This window comes from Oncorhynchus mykiss, chromosome 11 (genome assembly GCF_057628025.1).
Source record: "Oncorhynchus mykiss isolate SJ-2025 chromosome 11, ASM5762802v1, whole genome shotgun sequence".
Classification (NCBI taxonomy): Eukaryota; Metazoa; Chordata; class Actinopteri; order Salmoniformes; family Salmonidae; genus Oncorhynchus; species Oncorhynchus mykiss.
In genome coordinates this window covers 84,752,840-84,773,470 of record NC_143032.1, presented here as the reverse complement: position 1 = coordinate 84,773,470, position 20,631 = coordinate 84,752,840, and the positions used below count along the sequence as shown (strand labels likewise).

Here is a 20,631-nt window from a genome sequence, read left to right as displayed (position 1 = left end):
CAGGGTGTAACGTGTGCTTTCTGGTCCCACTAGTCACCGTGGCAGGTAGATTGTAAAACATTTTACTAGCCAAATTTTAGTTTCTCCTATAATTGCATTAAATGTGCTTTGTAAATGTTTCTAAATCAAGAAAATGTATTCGTAAGAATTAGTCGTGTACGGCTACATTTCATAATCGTTTTTTGCGACCTCAGTCTTTTCAACAAAAATAGCAAGACAAAAAAATGTTCAGCTGTCCCTTTTTAAGGGGGCGGGAGGTTGCCGTGGTAACGTAGCCATTTGAGTCACCTGTGGGGACCTGACTAGGGCGTCTCTTCGCGATCAGTTGACGCAGCAGACTCAAACTAACAAACTAACATTGATAAACAGGCAAGCTTGCGAACAAAACAAATGTAAACAGCCAAGAAATATGAGGACAGTCTCATTTTTGTAGACTGTTGTGTAAATTAGACTGTTTTTGCCTGTGTGCAGCACCTCCACTATTTCACACTGGGCAGGCGGTGTTGTTGCTGCGCGAGGCTGGATATAGGATTCGTATTTCTTAGTGCAGCTATGAAACAGAACCGCAGAAACACTTTGAAAACGGCTACTGCAGTGTTCTTCTAACCTTAAATGTGCTCACACTTTGGACAGTTATTCTCTAGTGTTAATGCCCTAGTGTAAATGCCCTAGTGTAGTGCCCTAGTGTAATGCCCTAGTGTAGTGCCCTAGTGTTAATGCCCTAGTGTAAATGCCCTAGTGTTAATGCCCTAGTGTAAATGCCCTAGTGTAAATGCCCTAGTGTAATGCCCTAGTGTAATGCCCTAGTGTAAATGCCCTAGTGTAGTGCCCTAGTGTTAATGCCCTAGTGTAAATGCCCTAGTGTTAATGCCCTAGTGTAAATGCCCTAGTGTAGTGCCCTAGTGTTAATGCCCTAGTGTAAATGCCCTAGTGTAAATGCCCTAGTGTAAATGCCCTAGTGTAAATGCCCTAGTGTAGTGCCCTAGTGTAATGCCCTAGTGTAGTGCCCTAGTGTTAATGCCCTAGTGTAAATGCCCTAGTGTTAATGCCCTAGTGTAAATGCCCTAGTGTAAATGCCCTAGTGTAATGCCCTAGTGTAATGCCCTAGTGTAAATGCCCTAGTGTAGTGCCCTAGTGTTAATGCCCTAGTGTAAATGCCCTAGTGTTAATGCCCTAGTGTAAATGCCCTAGTGTAGTGCCCTAGTGTTAATGCCCTAGTGTAAATGCCCTAGTGTTAATGCCCTAGTGTAAATGCCCTAGTGTAAATGCCCTAGTGTAAATGCCCTAGTGTAAATGCCCTAGTGTAATGCCCTAGTGTAATGCCCTAGTGTAAATGCCCTAGTGTTAGTGCCCTAGTGTTAGTGCCCTAGTGTAAATGCCCTAGTGTAAATGCCCTAGTGTAAATGCCCTAGTGTAAATGCCCTAGTGTTAGTGCCCTAGTGTTAGTGCCCTAGTGTAAATGCCCTAGTGTAAATGCCCTAGTGTAAATGCCCTAGTGTAAATGCCCTAGTGTAAATGCCCTAGTGTAAATGCCCTAGTGTAATGCTCGCACTGTAGAGCCCTTCAAATGGGCCGCCCACCAACGTGGCTGGTGGTATAGACATTCTTACCTGTCAGTACCAGTGTTTATCTTTATTTTTATACCTGGATTTTGACCATCATGGCCGACTATTTTTGACGATCCTGATACACATCCCCCCCCCCCCCCCCTCCCCGGTGTTGTGGGGTTAGCAGAATGCTGATAGGTGTCGGTCTGTCCTCCCTAGGTGGTCCGGGATTGGTCGACCCGTGTGAGAAGAACCCCACTGACACCCTGACAACCATGGAGGAGCAGCACAGAGAGGACATCACCTCAAGTGCCCAGGTACTGACGGGGGTTTAGAATAACTCCTATATAATGTCCACGTTATAAAAGCCTCCAGAAAGGATAATTTGAGCTACACCATCAATAGAAGGTACTGGCCATCCAACATGCATTGTAATGGTTTTTCCTTAAAGGTTTTGAGACTTGTTGGAAAGCAGTATAAACTCATCGTCTGTAAAAAAATAAAAAATAAAAAAATGGTTGTACGTGATACCGCTGCCGAATCATTTTATATAAAACCATAATGACCCAGGAACCGATGACCATGAACATAGTCTTCATTTAACCTTTATTTAACTAGGCAAGTCAGTTAAAAACAAATTCTTATTTACAATGACGGCCTACCAAAAGGCTTCCTGCGGGGAAGAGGGCCTGGGATTAAATATAAAATGGTGTCTGATTTGTAATCCTGTGGTACTTGATCCTCCAGAGGCACATATTGATTGGTCTCTATATACACGATAACGGCGCAACAACAGATCCTTGAGGTACACCATAAATATAAATGTACCGTGTGTAGTTACTGGGCTGACTCGCTTGTGTCTCTGTCCAGTTTGCTCTGCGGCTGCTAGCCTTCCGTCAGATCCACAAGGTGCTGGGCATGGACCCACTGCCCCAGACGAACCCTCGCTTCAACGTCCACCACAACCGCAAGCGTCGCCGCGACAACGACGGAGCGGACGGCTTCGAGGGCGAAGGGAAGAAGGACAAGAAAGATTTCGACAGTAGTTACTAGGACCTGTCCCCCCCCCCCCCCTTCCCTCCCAGTCACCCCTTATTCATTTAAAGTAGTCTGTGGCCACGTTCCAGACAGACTACATTACAGTCGCCTGCCAGATCTCACGACACCTGGATAGGTGTTTTTAAAAATGTGAGTTAACCGCATTGTATGATATGCCAGTTTGCGCAGTCATAAACGTGACACATCGCCATTGGTTGATTCCCGTAGAAAGACTGCAATGTAGTCGGCCTGAAACGCTTGCCTATATGTACCTTTTTTTAATTCTGTTGTCTCTGATATTAACCAAGGGGTTTGTTTAGAATCTAAAGACCACATCGGATAGGGCCTGGTCCTGTCAGCCGTATAGACTAGCGACGCGTTCATTAGGGCACACGTTTTTTAAGTGTTTTGCAACAGAAAAAAAGAAACGAGTTCTAATTCGGACAATTTTCAAACAAATGGGAGTCTGTTTTCTTCCGTTTGTTGCCTAATAAATAAGACCCTATTTTGTTCTGCAGCTCACTGTATAGGCTTACTGCAGCACCCAGTTTGTCCACGATGTTTCTGTTTTGGCTAGCGATTTGATACGACCTGTGGTTGGGACCTAAAACTTCTCCTTCCAAGCTGATACTACTTGTACCCTCTCTGCTTCTCCATGACAACGGGGCCTCCTCAGCATCTACTCCTTTTAGACCCCCCCACCCTCCCTCTTATTTTCGGGACCGACTTCCCTGGTTGAAGTTATGAAAAAGACTCATCTAATTGTTAATAAATCCGGAGGATCATGATCCATGTTACTACCTAACATGTATGTTATTTCTAGTTGCATACAGTCAGTGTTGGTTGTTAGTGAGAGAGTTTAATACCTCGTTGTGAAGCCCATAATTTAATCAGTCGCCAGTAATGTTTTCTTTTCCTAATAAGCTGTAATTTTGAATATAGTTTCTTTTTTTCTTTTTTTTAAGTGGCATAATGCATAAAGTGGTGTAAAATGGTCTTGTCCTCAATAAGGCCAGACTGCAATGTGTTCTAATGTTTCACACAGGCCCCCCCCCCCGTTATACTACGTTATCTGAAGAAAAGACTGATTTTCTTATTCGTTGTTTAGTAATGCAGTTATTCTCTAACATACGAAAATATACCTTTAATAATCTCGCAACGGATCAAAATAAAGTGTTTGGTTTGTTGAAGAGTGCGCATGGCTGTGTGTTCACTTATTTTTTTTTTTTGTTATTTTATGGCTTTTAACATGTTTTGGTTTTTACAGATGAATTATAATGGGAAATGTAATGGCTTGCCCCTAATCTTGGTTTAATGTTGTATACATATAGTTTAATTTGAAAAATCTATAGAAAATGAAAAAAAACTGTTGAGTAAAAATTAAAAAAATTGTAATGTTGATGTTGTAATTGAGGTTTAAATGTAGAGCCACTCTTTGATGCCTGACTGTCAGCCTCTCTGTCTCAGTACCTGCTTTACCATGGGCAGAATAAAGACATTTCCTCAATGAAGGACTCGTGGTGAAGTTTGTGTTTTTTGCTCTCTGTTCAACAGTCCACCTCACACCAGGTCTCATTTTAGTACACGGACTTGAGAGTAAAGGTAATCTCTGAGACGATAACCTAAATTGTTTCTCCTCGGTTTACTTCATCAGGTTAAGTCTTTCTCTAGGAAACTGTTCTAGTGGGGCTTCCTTTTTGACTGATTGGTCAGATCCTACAGGTCCTAGTTTCTACCTTCTTAACAACACTATCAACAAGGCAGGCCCTAGTTTCTACCTTCTTAACAACACTATCAACAAGGCAGGTCCTACAGGCTCTAGTTTCTACCTTAACAACATTATCAACAAGGCAGGTCCTACAGGCCCTAGTTTCTACCTTCTTAACAACACTATCAACAAGGCAGGTCCTACAGGTTCCTAGTTTTGTCGCATCTGGACTACTGTTCAGTCGTGTGGTCAGGTGCCACAAAGGGACTTAGGAAAATTGCAATTGTCTCAGAACAGGGCAGCACTGCTGGCCCTTGGATGTACACAGAGAGATAATATTAATAATGTGCATGTCAATCTCTCCTGGCTCAAAGTGGAGGAGAGATTGACTTCATCACTACTTGTTTTTATGAGAGGTATTGACATGTTGAATGCACCAAGCTGTCTGTTTGAACTACTGGCACACAGCTTGGACACTCCTGCGTACCCCACAAGACATGCCACCAGAGGTCTCTTCACAGTCCCCAAAACTATGGGAGGTGCACACAGTACTATATGGAGCCATGACTACATGGAACACCTATTCCACATCGGGTAACTGATGCACCTTATGGGACGGAAGCAACACAAAGGCACAGACACATGCATGAACACACACGATAACATACACACATGGATTTAGACCTGTAGATATGTGGTGGTGTAGGGGCCCGAGGGCACACGGTGTGTTGTAAAATATGTGAATGTTTTTTAAAAATTTTATAAACTGCCTTTAATTTTGCTGGACCCCAGGGAGAGTGTGCTAATGGGGATCCATAAATACAAACGGACTGGTTGTTTAGCAACAAAACCTACAGATGTGTTGGTTGTTTAACAACAAAACTGACGCGAGCACAACTTGTGGGGCAAAACATACGGCTTATCAACTATTTTAGTCTCTGTTTTATTGGAACCGTACATTGAGCACTTTGTATCAAACGCATTAGTTGGTTAGCTAGTGAATTGTTTTTGACATATTAGCATAGACATTAGTTGGTTAGCTAGTGAATTGTTTTTGACATATTAGCATAGACATTAGTTGGTTAGCTAGTGAATTGTTTTGGACATATTAGCATAGACATTAGTTGGTTAGCTAGTGAATTGTTTTTGACATATTAGCATAGACATTAGTTGGTTAGCTAGTTAATTGTTTTGGACATATTAGCATAGACATTAGTTGGTTAGCTAGTGAATTGTTTTGGACATATTAGCATAGACATTAGTTGGTTAGCTAGTGAATTGTTTTTGACATATTAGCATAGACATTAGTTGGTTAGCTAGTGAATTGTTTTGGACATATTAGCATAGACATTAGTTGGTTAGCTAGTGAATTGTTTTGGACATATTAGCATAGACATTAGTTGGTTAGCTAGTGAATTGTTTTGGACATATTAGCATAGACATTAGTTGGTTAGCTAGTTAATTGTTTTGGACATATTAGCATAGACATTAGTTGGTTAGCTAGTGAATTGTTTTGGACATATTAGCATAGACATTAGTTGGTTAGCTAGTGAATTGTTTTTGACATATTAGCATAGACATTAGTTGGTTAGCTAGTGAATTGTTTTTGACATATTAGCATAGACATGAAATCTGTCAAAACACAAAATGACATGTTCTCAATAACAAGAAGAGCTGAAACGAGCCACCAATACGATTACCCACATGGCAGAAGCTTGTTGTTGCTAGCTCAACTTGTTCAGCAGCCACACCATTCATTACCAGATTCAACTGAGGTCTAGAACTTAAGGAATGATTTCTGCCAAATACAATACTTTTAGACAGACTGCAACTCTTTGTTAAGGGTTTCAGTGACTTCATTTGCTGTGGTTGCTGATGGGTATATGGTTGAATCATCAGTATACATGGACACACATGCTTTGTTTAATGCCAGTGGCAGGTCATTGGTAAAAAAATAGAAAAAAGTAGAGGTCCTAGAGTGCTGCCCTGCGGTACACCACACTTTACATGTTTGAAATTAGAGACGCTTCCATTAAAGGAAACCCTTTGAGTTCTATTACATAGGTAGCTCTGAATCCACTGTATGGCAGAGGGTGAATAGCCATAACACATACGTTTTTTCAACAACAGGTTAGGGTCAATAATATCAAATGCTATTACAATACAGCCCATATAGCTGCAGTTGTTTTAATATATACAGGTATTACAATACAGCCCATATAGCTGCAGTTGTTTTAATATATACAGGTATTACAATACAGCCCATATAGCTGCAGTTGTTTTAATATATACAGGTATTACAATACAGCCCATATAGCTGCAGTTGTTTTAATATATACAGGTATTACAATACAGCCCATATAGCTGCAGTTGTTTTAATATATACAGGTATTACAATACAGCCCATATAGCTGCAGTTGTTTTAATATATACAGGTATATATAAATAATATATAAAGCTGGTTTGATGACCGTATTGTTCTGGGTTTGATGACTGTGTTGTTCTGGGCTTGATGACCGTATTGTTCTGGGCTTGATGACCGTATTGTTCTGGGCTTGATGACTGTGTTGTTCTGGGCTTGATGACCGTGTTGTTCTGGGCTTGATGACCGTATTGTTCTGGGCTTGATGACTGTGTTGTTCTGGGTTTGATGACCGTATTGTTCTGGGCTTGATGACCGTATTGTTCTGGGCTTGATGACTGTGTTGTTCTGGGCTTGATGACTGTATTGTTCTGGGCTTGATGACTGTGTTGTTCTGGGCTTGATGACCGTGTTGTTCTGGGCTTGATGACTGTGTTGTTCTGGGCTTGATGACCGTATTGTTCTGGGCTTGATGACTGTGTTGTTCTGGGTTTGATGACTGTGTTGTTCTGGGCTTGATGACTGTGTTGTTCTGGGCTTGATGACTGTGTTGTTCTGGGCTTGATGACTGTTCTGGGTTTGATGACTGTGTTGTTCTGGGCTTGATGACTGTGTTGTTCTGGGTTTGATGACTGTGTTGTTCTGGGCTTGATGACTGTGTTGTTCTGTGCTTGATGACTGTGTTGTTCTGTGCTTGATGACCGTATTGTTCTGGGTTTGATGACTGTGTTGTTCTGGACTTGATGACTGTGTTGTTCTGGGCTTGATGACCGTATTGTTCTGGGCTTGATGACTGTGTTATTCTGGGCTTGATGACTCTACTGCTCTAGGCTGGTTTGATGACTCTACTGCTCTAGGCTGGTTTGATGACTCTACTGCTCTAGGCTGGTTTGATGACTCTACTGCTCTAGGCTGGTTTGATGACTACTGCTCTTGGCTGGTTTGATGATTTCCTCTTCAGGGAAATGTACAGTAAGTTTGGTTATTATTGCAATGCAGCGCCCTCTGCTGGTGACTAGAATAACTGCGCTCTGTAACGTCAGGAGGAAGCAGCATTGTATTATTCTCCCACAGTAGAAAAGATTGATGACTGAAAATGGTCAGCTCAGGAAAACTCTAGTGGCTCCACAACTAAGATAAGAATCTTAACTGTTAATGGCAAAATTCTGTTAATTTTTATGAGAATTATAATTTGATTTGTATTTGAAAGTTGGGATGTGGCAATAAATGGTGGTTGAACTATATTGAAACTGATGCCCAAATATTGATATACTGTAAATGTGCATATTGAATGCATGCATTTTACATTTGATCCATATAGCATGCCCTTTTCAAGGAAGCATTGATAATGTCCTGTGCCCACAATCTTTATGCATGTTTACCGTAGTTATGAAGCCATTTAGAAAATATGAAAACTTTATTTTCTTATGGACCATCCTGTACTGCAGCCTACTTTAATGAAATTAAAACCTGTGAATCCTTAAAATGGTGAAACTGCCACGTCTGTTTGCGATGTTACAACAACAATGAAGTTACTGCAAAATATGTTTTTCCCCCTCGGACATTATTGCATGCACGATAGAACAGCAGCATATAGTACTACTACAGCATATAGTACTACTACAGCATATAGTACTACTACAGCATATAGTACTACTACAGCATATAGTACTACTACAGCATATAGTACTACTACAGCATATAGTACTACTAATATTTATTATGCTGTGCGACGCTCCTCAGCTCGACAACAACAGTAACAACGGTGGCGCTGGTTCCCCCCTTCCGCAGATTCCAGAGAGCACTGAAATACGTAAAGAAATAAGATATTTGCTACTGAAATGAGTCGCTTTCTATTTTTTTATGGCAGAAACTGAAATTGTCACACCTAAATTGTGACACCTAAATTGTCGCACCTAAATTGTCACACCTAAATTGCACATTGTATCCCTGTCTGATACTGTAAACATATCTAACTTGTCAGATGATCCCCACGTGTCTCTCTACAAAATGTTAAAATAATCGTTTTATTACATACATACAAAATCAAAAGGTTGCTTAATAATGATTTGAATAATGCGTTTTTTGTTTTATACTCTGAATCTGGAATAGATTTATTATTTTTTTTAGGATCCCAGTTAGCTGTTGTGAAAGCCTCAGCGACTCTTCCTGGGGTCCACACAAAAACATGAAACATGACATAGTACAGAACATTAACAAACAAGAACAGAATGACATGCATTTAAAAGTGGCACACGAAGTCTGCATATTAAAACACACATACAAACTATCGAGGTCAAAATAGGGGAAAGGCGTTGTGCTGCGAAGGGATGTGCCGCGAGGCGTTGTGCCGCGAGGCGTTGTGCCGCGAGGCGTTGTGCCGCGAGGCGATGTGCCGCGAGGCGATGTGCCGCGAGGCGTTGTGCCGCGAGGCGATGTGCCGCGAGGCGTTGTGCCGCGAGGCGTTGTGCCGCGAGGCGTTGTGCCGCGAGGCGATGTGCCGCGAGGCGTTGTGCCGCGAGGCGTTGTGCCGCGAGGCGATGTGCCGCGAGGCGTTGTGCCGCGAGGCGATGTGCCGCGAGGCGTTGTGCCGCGAGGCGATGTGCCGCGAGGCGTTGTGCCGCGAGGCGTTGTGCCGCGAGGCGATGTGCCGCGAGGCGTTGTGCCGCGAGGCGATGTGCCGCGAGGCGATGTGCCGCGAGGCGATGTGCCGCGAGGCGTTGTGCCGCTAGGCGTTGTGCCGCGAGGCGTTGTGCCGCGAGGCGTTGTGCCGCGAGGCGATGTGCCGCGAGGCGTTGTGCCGCTAGGCGTTGTGCCGCGAGGCGTTGTGCCGCGAGGTGTTGCTTCATCTGTTTTTTGAAACCAGGTTTGCTGTTTATTTGAACAATATGAGATGGAAGGAAGTTCCATGCAATAATGTCTCTATATAATAGCGTATGTTTTCTTGAATTTGTTCTGGGGACTGTGGGGACTGTGAAAAGACCGCTGGTGGCATGTCTGGTGGGATAAGTGTGTGTGTCAGAGCTGTGTGTTAGTTGGTTAGTTGACCATGCAAACCACTTGGAATTTTCAACACATTAATATTTCTTATAAATAAATAAAAATAATGCAGTCAGTCTCTCCTCAACTCTTAGCCAAGAGAGACTGGCAGCATAGTATTAATATCAGCCCTCTGATTACAATGAAGAGCAAGACGTTCTGCTCTGTTCTGGGCCAGCTGCAGCCTAACTAGGTATTTCTTTGCAGCACTTGACTGGACCCATTACAAAACAGACTGCAACTCTTTGTTAAGGGTTTCAGTGACTTCATTTGCTGTGGTTGCTGACACATATATGGTTGAATCATCAGCATACGTCGCTTCGAGGTAAGCAACACTGAAGCACGAGAGCACCAGCTGTTCTGGATGACTGTGATAATGCTCTCGGTAGCTGATGTGAACAAAACCTTTAAACAGGTCAACATTCACAACGCCACAGGGCCTGACGGATTACCAGGACGTGTACTCCGAGCATGCGCTGACCAACTGGCAAGTGTCTTCACTGACATTTTCAACCTATCCCTGACCGAGTCTGTAATACCTACATGTTTATTTCAAACAGACCACCATAGTCCCTGTGCCCAAGGAAGTGGAGGTAACCTGCCTAAATGATTACCGCCCCGTGGCACTCATGTCAGTAGTGCTTTGAAAGGCTGGTCATGGCTCACTCAGCAGAATCCTCCCGGACACCCTAGACCCCCTCCAATTCGCATACCGCCCCAACAGATCCACAGATGACGCAATCTCAATCACACTCCACACTCCTCACCTGGACAAAAGGAACACCTACGTGAGAATGCTGTTCATTGATCACAGCTCAGCGTTCAACACCATAGTGCCCACGAAGCTCATCACTAAGCTAAGGACTCTGGGATTAAACACCTCCCTCTGCAACTGGATCCTGGACTTCCTGACAGGCTGCCCCCAAGCGGTAAGAGTAGGTAACAACACGTCTACCACGCTGATCCTTAACACTGGGGCCCCTCAGGGGTGTGTACTTAGTCCCCTCCTGTATTCCCTGTTCACCCACGGCTGCGTGGCCAAACACGACAATTATTAAGTTTGCTGACGACACAACAGTGGTAGGCCTGATCACCGACAACGATGAGACGACCTATAGGGAGGTGGTCAGAGAACTGGCAGTGTGGTGCCAGGACAACAACCTCACCCTCAATGAGCAAGACAAAGGAGCTGATCATGGACTACAGGAAAAGGTGGGCCGAACAGGCCCCCATTAACATCAACGGGGCTGTAGTGGAGCGGGTCGAGAGTTTCAAGTTCCTTGGTGTCCACATCACAAACAAACTATCATGGTCCAAACATACCAAGACATTTGTGAAGAGGGCACGACAAAACCTTTTCCCCCTCAGGAGACTGAAAAGATTTGGCATGGGTCCTCAGATCCTCAAAAGATTCCTCAGCTGCAACATCGAGAGCAACCTGGTTGCATCAAAGCCTGGTATGGCAACTCCTGACCTGTGCTTCAACGTAAAGGCTCAGCATTTTTTCCAACAGTTCGCTAAGAGTTGGCAGCAACCTGATACAGTTGAAGCCAGAAGTTTACATATACTTAGGTTGGTTACATTAAAACTAGTTTTTCAACCACTCCACAAATTTCTTGTTAACGAACTATAGTTTGGGCAAGTCGGTTAGGGCATCTACTTTGTGCATGACACAAGTCATTTTTTTAACAATTGTTTACTGACAGATTATTTAACTTATATTTCACTGTATCGCAATTCCAGTGGGTCAGAAGTTGACTGTGCCTTTAAACAGCTTGGAAAATTCCAGAAAATTATGTCATGTGTTTAGAAGATTCTGATAGGCTAATTGACATCATTTGAGTCAATTGGAGGTGTATCTGTGGATGAATTTCAAGGCCTGCCTTCAAACTCAGTGCTTCTTTGCTTGACATCATGGGAAAATCAAAAGAAATCAGCCAAGACCTCAGAAAATAAATTGTAGACCTCCACAAGTCTGGTTCATCCTTGGGAGCAATTTCCAAACGCCTGAAGGTACCATGTTAATTTGTACAAACAGTACGCAAGTGTAAACACATGGGATCACGCAGCCGTCATACCGCTCAGGAAGGAGACGCGTTCTGTCTCCTAGAGATGAACGTACTTTGGTGCGAAAAGTGCAAATCAACCCCAGAACAATAGCAAAGGACCTTGTGAAGATGCTGGAGGAAACAGGAACAAAAGTATCTTTATCCACAGTAAAACGAGTCCTATATCGACATAACCTGAAAGGACGCTCAGCATGGAAGAAGCCACTGCTCCAAAACCACCATAAAAAAGCCAGACTATGGATTGCAACTGCACATGGGGACAAAGATCGTACTTTTTGGAGAAATGTCCTCTGTTCTGATGAAACAAAAATAGAACTGTTTGGCCATAATGACCATCGTTATGTTTGGAGGAAAAAGGGGGAGGCTTGCAAGCCGAAGAACACCATCCCAACCGTGAAGCATGGGGGTGGCAGCATCATGTTGTGGGGGTGCTTTGCTGCAGGAGGGACTGGTGCACTTCACAAAATAGATGGCATCATGAGGATGGAGAATTATGTAGATATATTGAAGCAACATCTCAAGACATCAGTCAGGAAGTTAAAGCTTGGTCGCAAATGGGTCTTCCAAATGGACAATGACCCCTAGCATACTTCCAAAGTTGTGGCAAAATGGCTTAAGGACAACAAAGTCAAGGTATTGGAGTGGCCATCAGAAAGCCCCGACCTCAATCCTATAGAACATTTGTGGGCAGAACTGAAAAAGTGTGTGCGAGCAAGGAGGACTACAAACCTGACTCAGTTACACCAGCTCTGTCAGGAGGAATGGGCCAAAATTCACCCAACTTATTGTGGGAAGCTTGTGGAAGGTGGAAGGCTACCCGAAACATTTGACCCAAATTAAACAATTTAAAGGCAATGCTACCAAATACCAATTGAATGTATGTAAACTTCTGACCCACTGGGAATGTGATGAAAGAAATAAAAGCTTAAATAAATCATTCTCTCTAATATTATTCTGACATTTCACATTCTTAAAATAAAGTGGTGATCCTAACTGACCACTCTTGGGTAGCGGAATGACTTTGGCTTCGCTCCAGGCCTACTCTGTAACAATCTGAATCTGGAATAGATTCGCCTACTCAGTAATACAGTGTGTATCTGGAATTGATTAACCTACCGCCCCCCCCCCCACCGAAATATCAAAAAGAAGTAACAAAGACAAATAGAAAAACACATTGTACAATTTAAATACAAATAAAAAAAGAGAATTGAATTATTACACTATTACTAACAACAACAAAACAACAAACAAAACTAAATTGCACAAATAGAATAACACACTTATACAGAAGAGAACCTGATTACACTATTGGTCTACAAACAAGAAACACACAAACTAAATTGCACAACCGCCATCTGAACCCTGACCTTTCTGACCTTCCTTGATGCAAAGTCATCAATTACATCATAAGAAATCTGCCCAGCAATTGCATGGTTAATACTGATGACTGCAAGGCCACTAAGGCGTTCCTGTGACATGGTGGACCTCAGGTAGGATTTGTTGAGCTTCAGCTACGGTCACTGGAAGAGTAAGACATTCTGAGAGCAGGCCACAAATGTGGATACATTTCTGACAGCTCTCTTTTGTGTATTAATATCAGCAGCTCAAGCAGGGTCATGCACTGTGATTATTATTATCTGACCCTGCTGGTCATCTATGAACATATTGGCCATGTTCTGTTATAATCTCCACCCGGCACAGCCAGAAGAGGACTGGCTGGCTAGGTTCTGGCCTTTCTAGGGAGTTTTTCCTAGCCACCGTGCTTCTACACCTGCATTGCTTGCTGTTTGGGGTTTTTGGCTGGGTTTCTGTACAGCACTTTGAGATATCAGCTGATGTACGAAGGGCTTTATAAATACATTTGATTTGACTACATTACCCATCCCCCAACACTGTCAACCAAGAGTCAAAACTACATTACCCATCCCCCAACACTGTCAACCAAGAGTCAAGACAACATTACCCATCCCCCAACACTGTCAACCAAGAGTCAAGAATACATTACCCATCCCCCGACACTGTCAACCAAGAGTCAAGACTACATTACCCATCCCCCGACACTGTCAACCAAGAGTCAAGAATACATTACCCATCCCCCAACACTGTCAACCAAGACTCAAGACTACATTACCCATCCCCCAACACTGTCAACCAAGAGTCAAAACTACATTACCCATCCCTCAACACTGTCAACCAAGAGTCAAACCTACATTACCCATCCCTCAACACTGTCAACCAAGAGTCAAGACTACATTACCCATCCCCCCAACACTGTCAACCAAGAGTCAAGACTACGTTACCCATCCCCCGACACCGTCAACCAAGAGTCAAGACTACGTTACCCATCCCCCAACACTGTCAACCAAGAGTCAAGACTACATTACCCATCCCCCAACACTGTCAACCAAGAGTCAAGACTACATTACCCATCCCCCAACACTGTCAACCAAGAGTCAAAACTACATTACCCATCACCCAACACTATCAACCAAGAGTCAAGACTACGTTACCCATCCCCCGACACTGTCAACCAAGAGTCAAGACTACATTACCCATCCCCCAACACTGTCAACCAAGAGTCAAGACTACATTACCCATCACCCAACACTATCAACCAAGAGTCAAGACTACATTACCCATCCCCCAACACTGTCAACCAAGAGTCAAGACTACATTACCCATCCCCCAACACCGTCAGACAAGAGTCAAGACAACATTACCCATCCCCCAACACTGTCAACCAAGAGTCAAGACTACATTACCCATCCCCCAACACCGTCAGCCAAGAGTCAAGACTACATTACCCATCCACCCAACACTGTCAACCAAGAGTCAAGACTACATTACCCATCCCCCAACACCGTCAGCCAAGAGTCAAGACAACATTACCCATCCCCCAACACTGTCAACCAAGAGTCAAGACTACATTACCCATCCCCCAACACCGTCAGCCAAGAGTCAAGACTACATTACCCATCCCCCAACACTGTCAACCAAGAGTCAATACTACATTACCCATCCCCCAACACTGTCAACCAAGAGTCAAGACTACATTACCCATCACCCAACACTGTCAACCAAGAGTCAAGACTAAACCAGTTCACCTGGTGGTCTGCAGACTGGTTTTATATTATTATTAACGATTTCACACAAACCAGAAAAAAAATGCAACAATATGTCAAAATTATATATTCACAGTATTATGAATGAATTGGGGTTTATTTGGTAGCATTCTGTAGAGCAGGGCTGCCCGACTCTCTTCCTGGAGATCTACTGTCCTGTAGGTTCAGCCCAACTCTCTTCCTGGAGATCTACTGTCCTGTAGGTTCAGCCCAACTCTCTTCCTGGAGATCTACTGTCCTGTAGGTTCAGCCCGACTCTCTTCCTGGAGATCTACTGTCCTGTAGGTTCAGCCCAACTCTCTTCCTGGAGATCTACTGTCCTGTAGGTTCAGCCCGACTCTCTTCCTGGAGATCTACTGTACTGTAGGTTCAGCCCAACTCTCTTCCTGGAGATCTACTGTACTGTAGGTTCAGCCCAACTCTCTTCCTGGAGATCTACTGTCCTGTAGGTTCAGCCCAACTCTCTTCCTGGAGATCTACTGTCCTGTAGGTTCAGCCCAACTCTCTTCCTGGAGATCTACTGTCCTGTAGGTTCAGCCCGACTCTCTTCCTGGAGATCTACTGTACTGTAGGTTCAGCCCAACTCTCTTCCTGGAGATCTACTGTCCTGTAGGTTCAGCCCAACTCTCTTCCTGGAGATCTACTGTCCTGTAGGTTCAGCCCAACTCTCTTCCTGGAGATCTACTGTCCTGTAGGTTCAGCCCGACTCTCTTCCTGGAGATCTACTGTCCTGTGCGTTTTCAGTCCAACCCTTATTTAACACACCTGATTCTACTAATTAGCTGCTCAACAAGACCTTAACTAGCTGAATCAGATACAGTAAATTAGGGTTGGACTGAAAACCTACAGGACAGTAGATATCCGGAAAGAGGGTTGGGCAGCCCTGTCGTAGTGTGACTGATTTTACTAACTGCCTTAGAACTGTACTAAGTTAGAGGCACGCTATTTGATAGATTCCACCGCCCCCCCTACCTCGGGCTTCCAGTGGGGAGACCTGAGGTCAACCTACCCCCACCCCCTACCTCGGGCTTCCAGTGGGGAGACCTGAGGTCAACCTACCCCCGCCATCCTACCTCGGGCTTCCAGTGGGGAGACCTGAGGTCAACCTACCCCCACCCCCCTACCTCGGGCTTCCAGTGGGGAGACCTGAGGTCAACCTACCCCCCCCCCCCCCCCCCCATCTCGTACTTCTGAGTGGGAGACCTTCCCAGGAAGTAGGCTGCATTGACCCACAGTCCCACACAGTGACATGATATCATTGACCCACAGTCCCACACAGTGACATGATATCATTGACCCACAGTCCCACACGGTGACATGATATCATTGACCCACAGTCCCACACAGTGACATGATATCATTGACCCACAGTCCCACACAGTGACATGATATCATTGACCCACAGTCCCACACAGTGACATGATATCATTGACCCACAGTCCCACACAGTGACATGATATCATTGACCCACAGTCCCACACAGTGACATGATATCATTGACCCACAGTCCAACACGGTGACATGATATCATTGACCCACAGTCCCACACAGTGACATGATATCATTGACCCACAGTCCCACACAGTGACATGATATCATTGACCCACAGTCCCACACAGTGACATGATATCATTGACCCACAGTCCAACACGGTGACATGATATCATTGACCCACAGTCCAACACGGTGACATGATATCATTGACCCACAGTCCCACACAGTGACATGATATCATTGACCCACAGTCCCACACAGTGACATGATATCATTGACCCACAGTCCCACACAGTGACATGATATCATTGACCCACAGTCCAACACGGTGACATGATATCATTGACCCACAGTCCCACACAGTGACATGATATCATTGACCCACAGTCCCACACAGTGACATGATATCATTGACCCACAGTCCCACACAGTGACATGATATCATTGACCCACAGTCCCACACGGTGACATGATATCATTGACCCACAGTCCCACACAGTGACATGATATCATTGACCCACAGTCCCACACGGTGACATGATATCATTGACCCACAGTCCCACACGGTGACATGATATCATTGACCCACAGTCCAACACGGTGACATGATATCATTGACCCACAGTCCAACACAGTGACATGATATCATTGACCCACAGTCCCACACAGTGACATGATATCATTGACCCACAGTCCCACACGGTGACATGATATCATTGACCCACAGTCCCACACGGTGACATGATATCATTGACCCACAGTCCCACACAGTGACATGATATCATTGACCCACAGTCCCACACAGTGACATGATATCATTGACCCACAGTCCCACACGGTGACATGATATCATTGACCCACAGTCCGACACGGTGACATGATATCATTGACCCACAGTCCCACACGGTGACATGATATCATTGACCCACAGTCCCACACGGTGACATGATATCATTGACCCACAGTCCCACACAGTGACATGATATCATTGACCCGCAGTCCAACACAGTGACATGATATCATTGACCCACAGTCCAACACAGTGACATGATATCATTGACCCACAGTCCAACACAGTGACATGATATCATTGACCCACAGTCCCACACAGTGACATGATATCATTGACCCACAGTCCCACACAGTGACATGATATCATTGACCCACAGTCCAACACAGTGACATGATATCATTGACCCACAGTCCAACACAGTGACATGATATCATTGACCCACAGTCCAACACAGTGACATGATATCATTGACCCACAGTCCAACACAGTGACATGATATCATTGACCCACAGTCCAACACAGTGACATGATATCATTGACCCACAGTCCCACACGGTGACATGATATCATTGACCCACAGTCCCACACGGTGACATGATATCATTGACCCACAGTCCCACACGGTGACATGATATCATTGACCCACAGTCCCACACGGTGACATGATATCATTGACCCACAGTCCCACACAGTGACATGATATCATTGACCCACAGTCCAACACAGTGACATGATATCATTGACCCACAGTCCAACACGGTGACATGATATCATTGACCCACAGTCCCACACGGTGACATGATATCATTGACCCACAGTCCAACACGGTGACATGATATCATTGACCCACAGTCCCACACGGTGACATGATATCATTGACTTGACGTGCAAATGAGCGATAGAAAACCTATTGCACAAAATGTCACCATTCCGAATTTTTGGGTGCCGTGCCGTGCCGTGCCGTGCCGTGCCCCGTGCCGTGCCCCGTGCCGTGCCGTGCCGTGCCGTGCCGTGCCCGGCAAGATGCCGCCCTGGGCCACTTCCCATGTCGCCGATACCTAAATCTATCACTGCACATAGATAGCTCTGTGGTTGCAATTTGAGAATGGAATGTAAAAAGAAGGGGTAATTTGATCAGGATTAGGCTGGATTTCTAGACTTAACAGAATTGAACAATCCCGAAGAGGACTAGCTGGGCCTTCAATCTGTCACAATACTGGAGTCATATAAACTCTGGACCTCCAAAAAAAGTGATCTCATCAAATGTTAATGATGTGCAAAATGTGTCTAGACTTACTGCTCACTTACTGACTTACTGCTTACTTACTTAGGCTTACTGCGTGACAATGTCACACTCAGACTGCAGTCAAATAGCTGAGGGTTCATGGTTTGAGAGATGTTTGTCTTGGGCCTCATTCAGGAACAAATCTTAATGTTGTCTCATCATACAGGTTTTTGTCCATATTGTCCCAGGGACTTCATGTAGGCCTATGGTGTCCCAGTAGGGACCATATTCAAGAATACCCCTTTTGCCCTCAGAACAGCCTCAATTCATAGGGGCATGGACTGACTTTACAAGGTGTCCAAAGCGTTCCACGGGGATGCTGGCCCATGTTGACTCCAATGCTTCCCACAGTTGTGTCAAGTTGGCTGGATGTCCTTTGGGTGGTGGACCATTCTTGATACACACTGGAAACTGTTGAGTGTGAAAAAAACAGCAGCGTTTCAAATCAAATTTATTTATATAGCCCTTCGTACATCAGCTGATATCTCAAAGTGCTGTACAGAAACCCAGCCTAAAACCCCAAACAGCAAGCAATGCAGGTGTAGAAGCACGGTGGCTAGGAAAAACTCCCTAGAAAGGCCAGAACCTAGGAAGAAACCTAGAGAGGAACCAGGCTATGTGGGGTGGCCAGTCCTCTTCTGGCTGTGCCGGGTGGAGATTATAACAGAACATGGCCAAGATGTTCAAATGTTCATAAATGACCAGCATGGTCGAATAATAATAAGGCAGAACAGTTGAAACTGGAGCAGCAGCACGGCCAGGTGGACTGGGGACAGCAAGGAGTCATCATGTCAGGTAGTCCTGGGGCATGGTCCTAGGGCTCAGGTCCTCCGAGAGAGAGAAAGAAAGAGAGAATTAGAGAGAGCACACTTAAATTCACACAGGACACCGAATAGGACAGGAGAAGTACTCCAGATATAACAAACTGACCCTAGCCCCCCGACACATAAACTACTGCAGCATAAATACTGGAGGCTGAGACAGGAGGGGTCAGGAGACACTGTGGCCCCATCCGAGGACACCCCCGGACAGGGCCAAACAGGAAGGATATAACCCCACCCACTTTGCCAAAGCACAGCCCCCACACCACTAGAGGGATATCTTCAACCACCAACTTACCACCCGTTTCAGTTCTTGACTGAAACCGGTGCGCCTGGCTACTACCATAACTCAATTAAAGACACAAATATTTGTCTTGTCCATTCACATACACAATCAATGTCTCAAATGTCTCAAGGCGGGGCCTCCCGGGTGGCGCAGTGGTTAAGGGCGCAGTGCACGCTAACCAAGGTTGCCAGGTGCACGGTGTTTGCTCCGGCACATTGGTGCGGCTGGCTTCCGGGTTGGATGCGCGCTGTGTTAAGAAGCAGTGCGGCTTGGTTGGGTTGTGTATCGGAGGACGCATGACTTTCAACCTTCGTCTCTCCCGAGCCCGTACGGGAGTTGTAGCGATGAGACAAGATAGTAGCTACTAAAACAATTGGATACCACGAAATTGGGGAGAAAAAGGGGTAAAAAAAATATATATATATTATAATAAAAAATATTTTAAAAAAATGAAAATAAATAAAAAAGTCTCAGGGCTTAAAAATCCTTCTTTAACCTGCCTCCCATTCATCTGCACCAATTGATGTGGATTTAACAAGTGACATCAATAAGGGATCATAGCTGCTGTGACCATGATTTGTTGCTTGGTAGTTGAGTTAGGAGTTTGTAGGCGCTCGGAAGGAGACGGAGGACGCTTGGAGAAGTCAGAGATAGCCAGACTTGTAAAGTGGGCTAAGGAACTGAAGTTGGGCTTTGGAGAAACACTATCAGTGTGTGCTGTGCAAGCAATGCAGTGGATGAAGGCGTGGCACTGGTGAACAGATAGATGTGGTTATGGACAACGAGAAAGAAGATGATCCGAGTGGAGTGGGAAGATGTGTTTTGAGGAAGAATGACATGATAAAGAAGAATGTGGACGAGTGACATTTTTGGAGAACGTGGACCCTTGCCTTTTGGCCGATCCATTTGTGGTTTCAGGCTGGGTGAGAAAGGAGTTGGGTGTAGTTGAATCAGTGAAGGTAACCTCGGTAACCTGTAGTGGACTTCTGTTATTTGTTTTTGTTACCTCTGACCAGAGTGAGAAGACGCTTCGTGTCACACAACTTGGGTCAAGATCTGTTTCTTGC

The 20,631-nt window shown here is 44.7% G+C and overlaps 1 protein-coding gene across 11 annotated transcripts in view; it reads left to right on the top strand.

Annotated features, from left to right (window-relative positions):
* The window catches only part of LOC110536490 (zinc finger RNA-binding protein), a 35,642-nt gene extending 31,546 nt beyond the window's left edge, over window positions 1-4,096 (top strand). For all 11 annotated transcript variants that reach the window (XR_016484734.1, XR_016484733.1, XR_016484732.1 and 8 more), the window contains 2 exons: window positions 1,767-1,864; window positions 2,418-4,096. Coding sequence is in view for 8 of the 11 variants with exons in the window: in XM_090191273.1 (XP_090047399.1) it covers window positions 1,767-1,864; window positions 2,418-2,600 (281 nt within the window). In the remaining 3 variants the exon portion in view is untranslated. The remainder of the gene's footprint in view (window positions 1-1,766; window positions 1,865-2,417) is intronic.
* The last annotated feature ends 16,535 nt before the right edge of the window (window positions 4,097-20,631 follow it).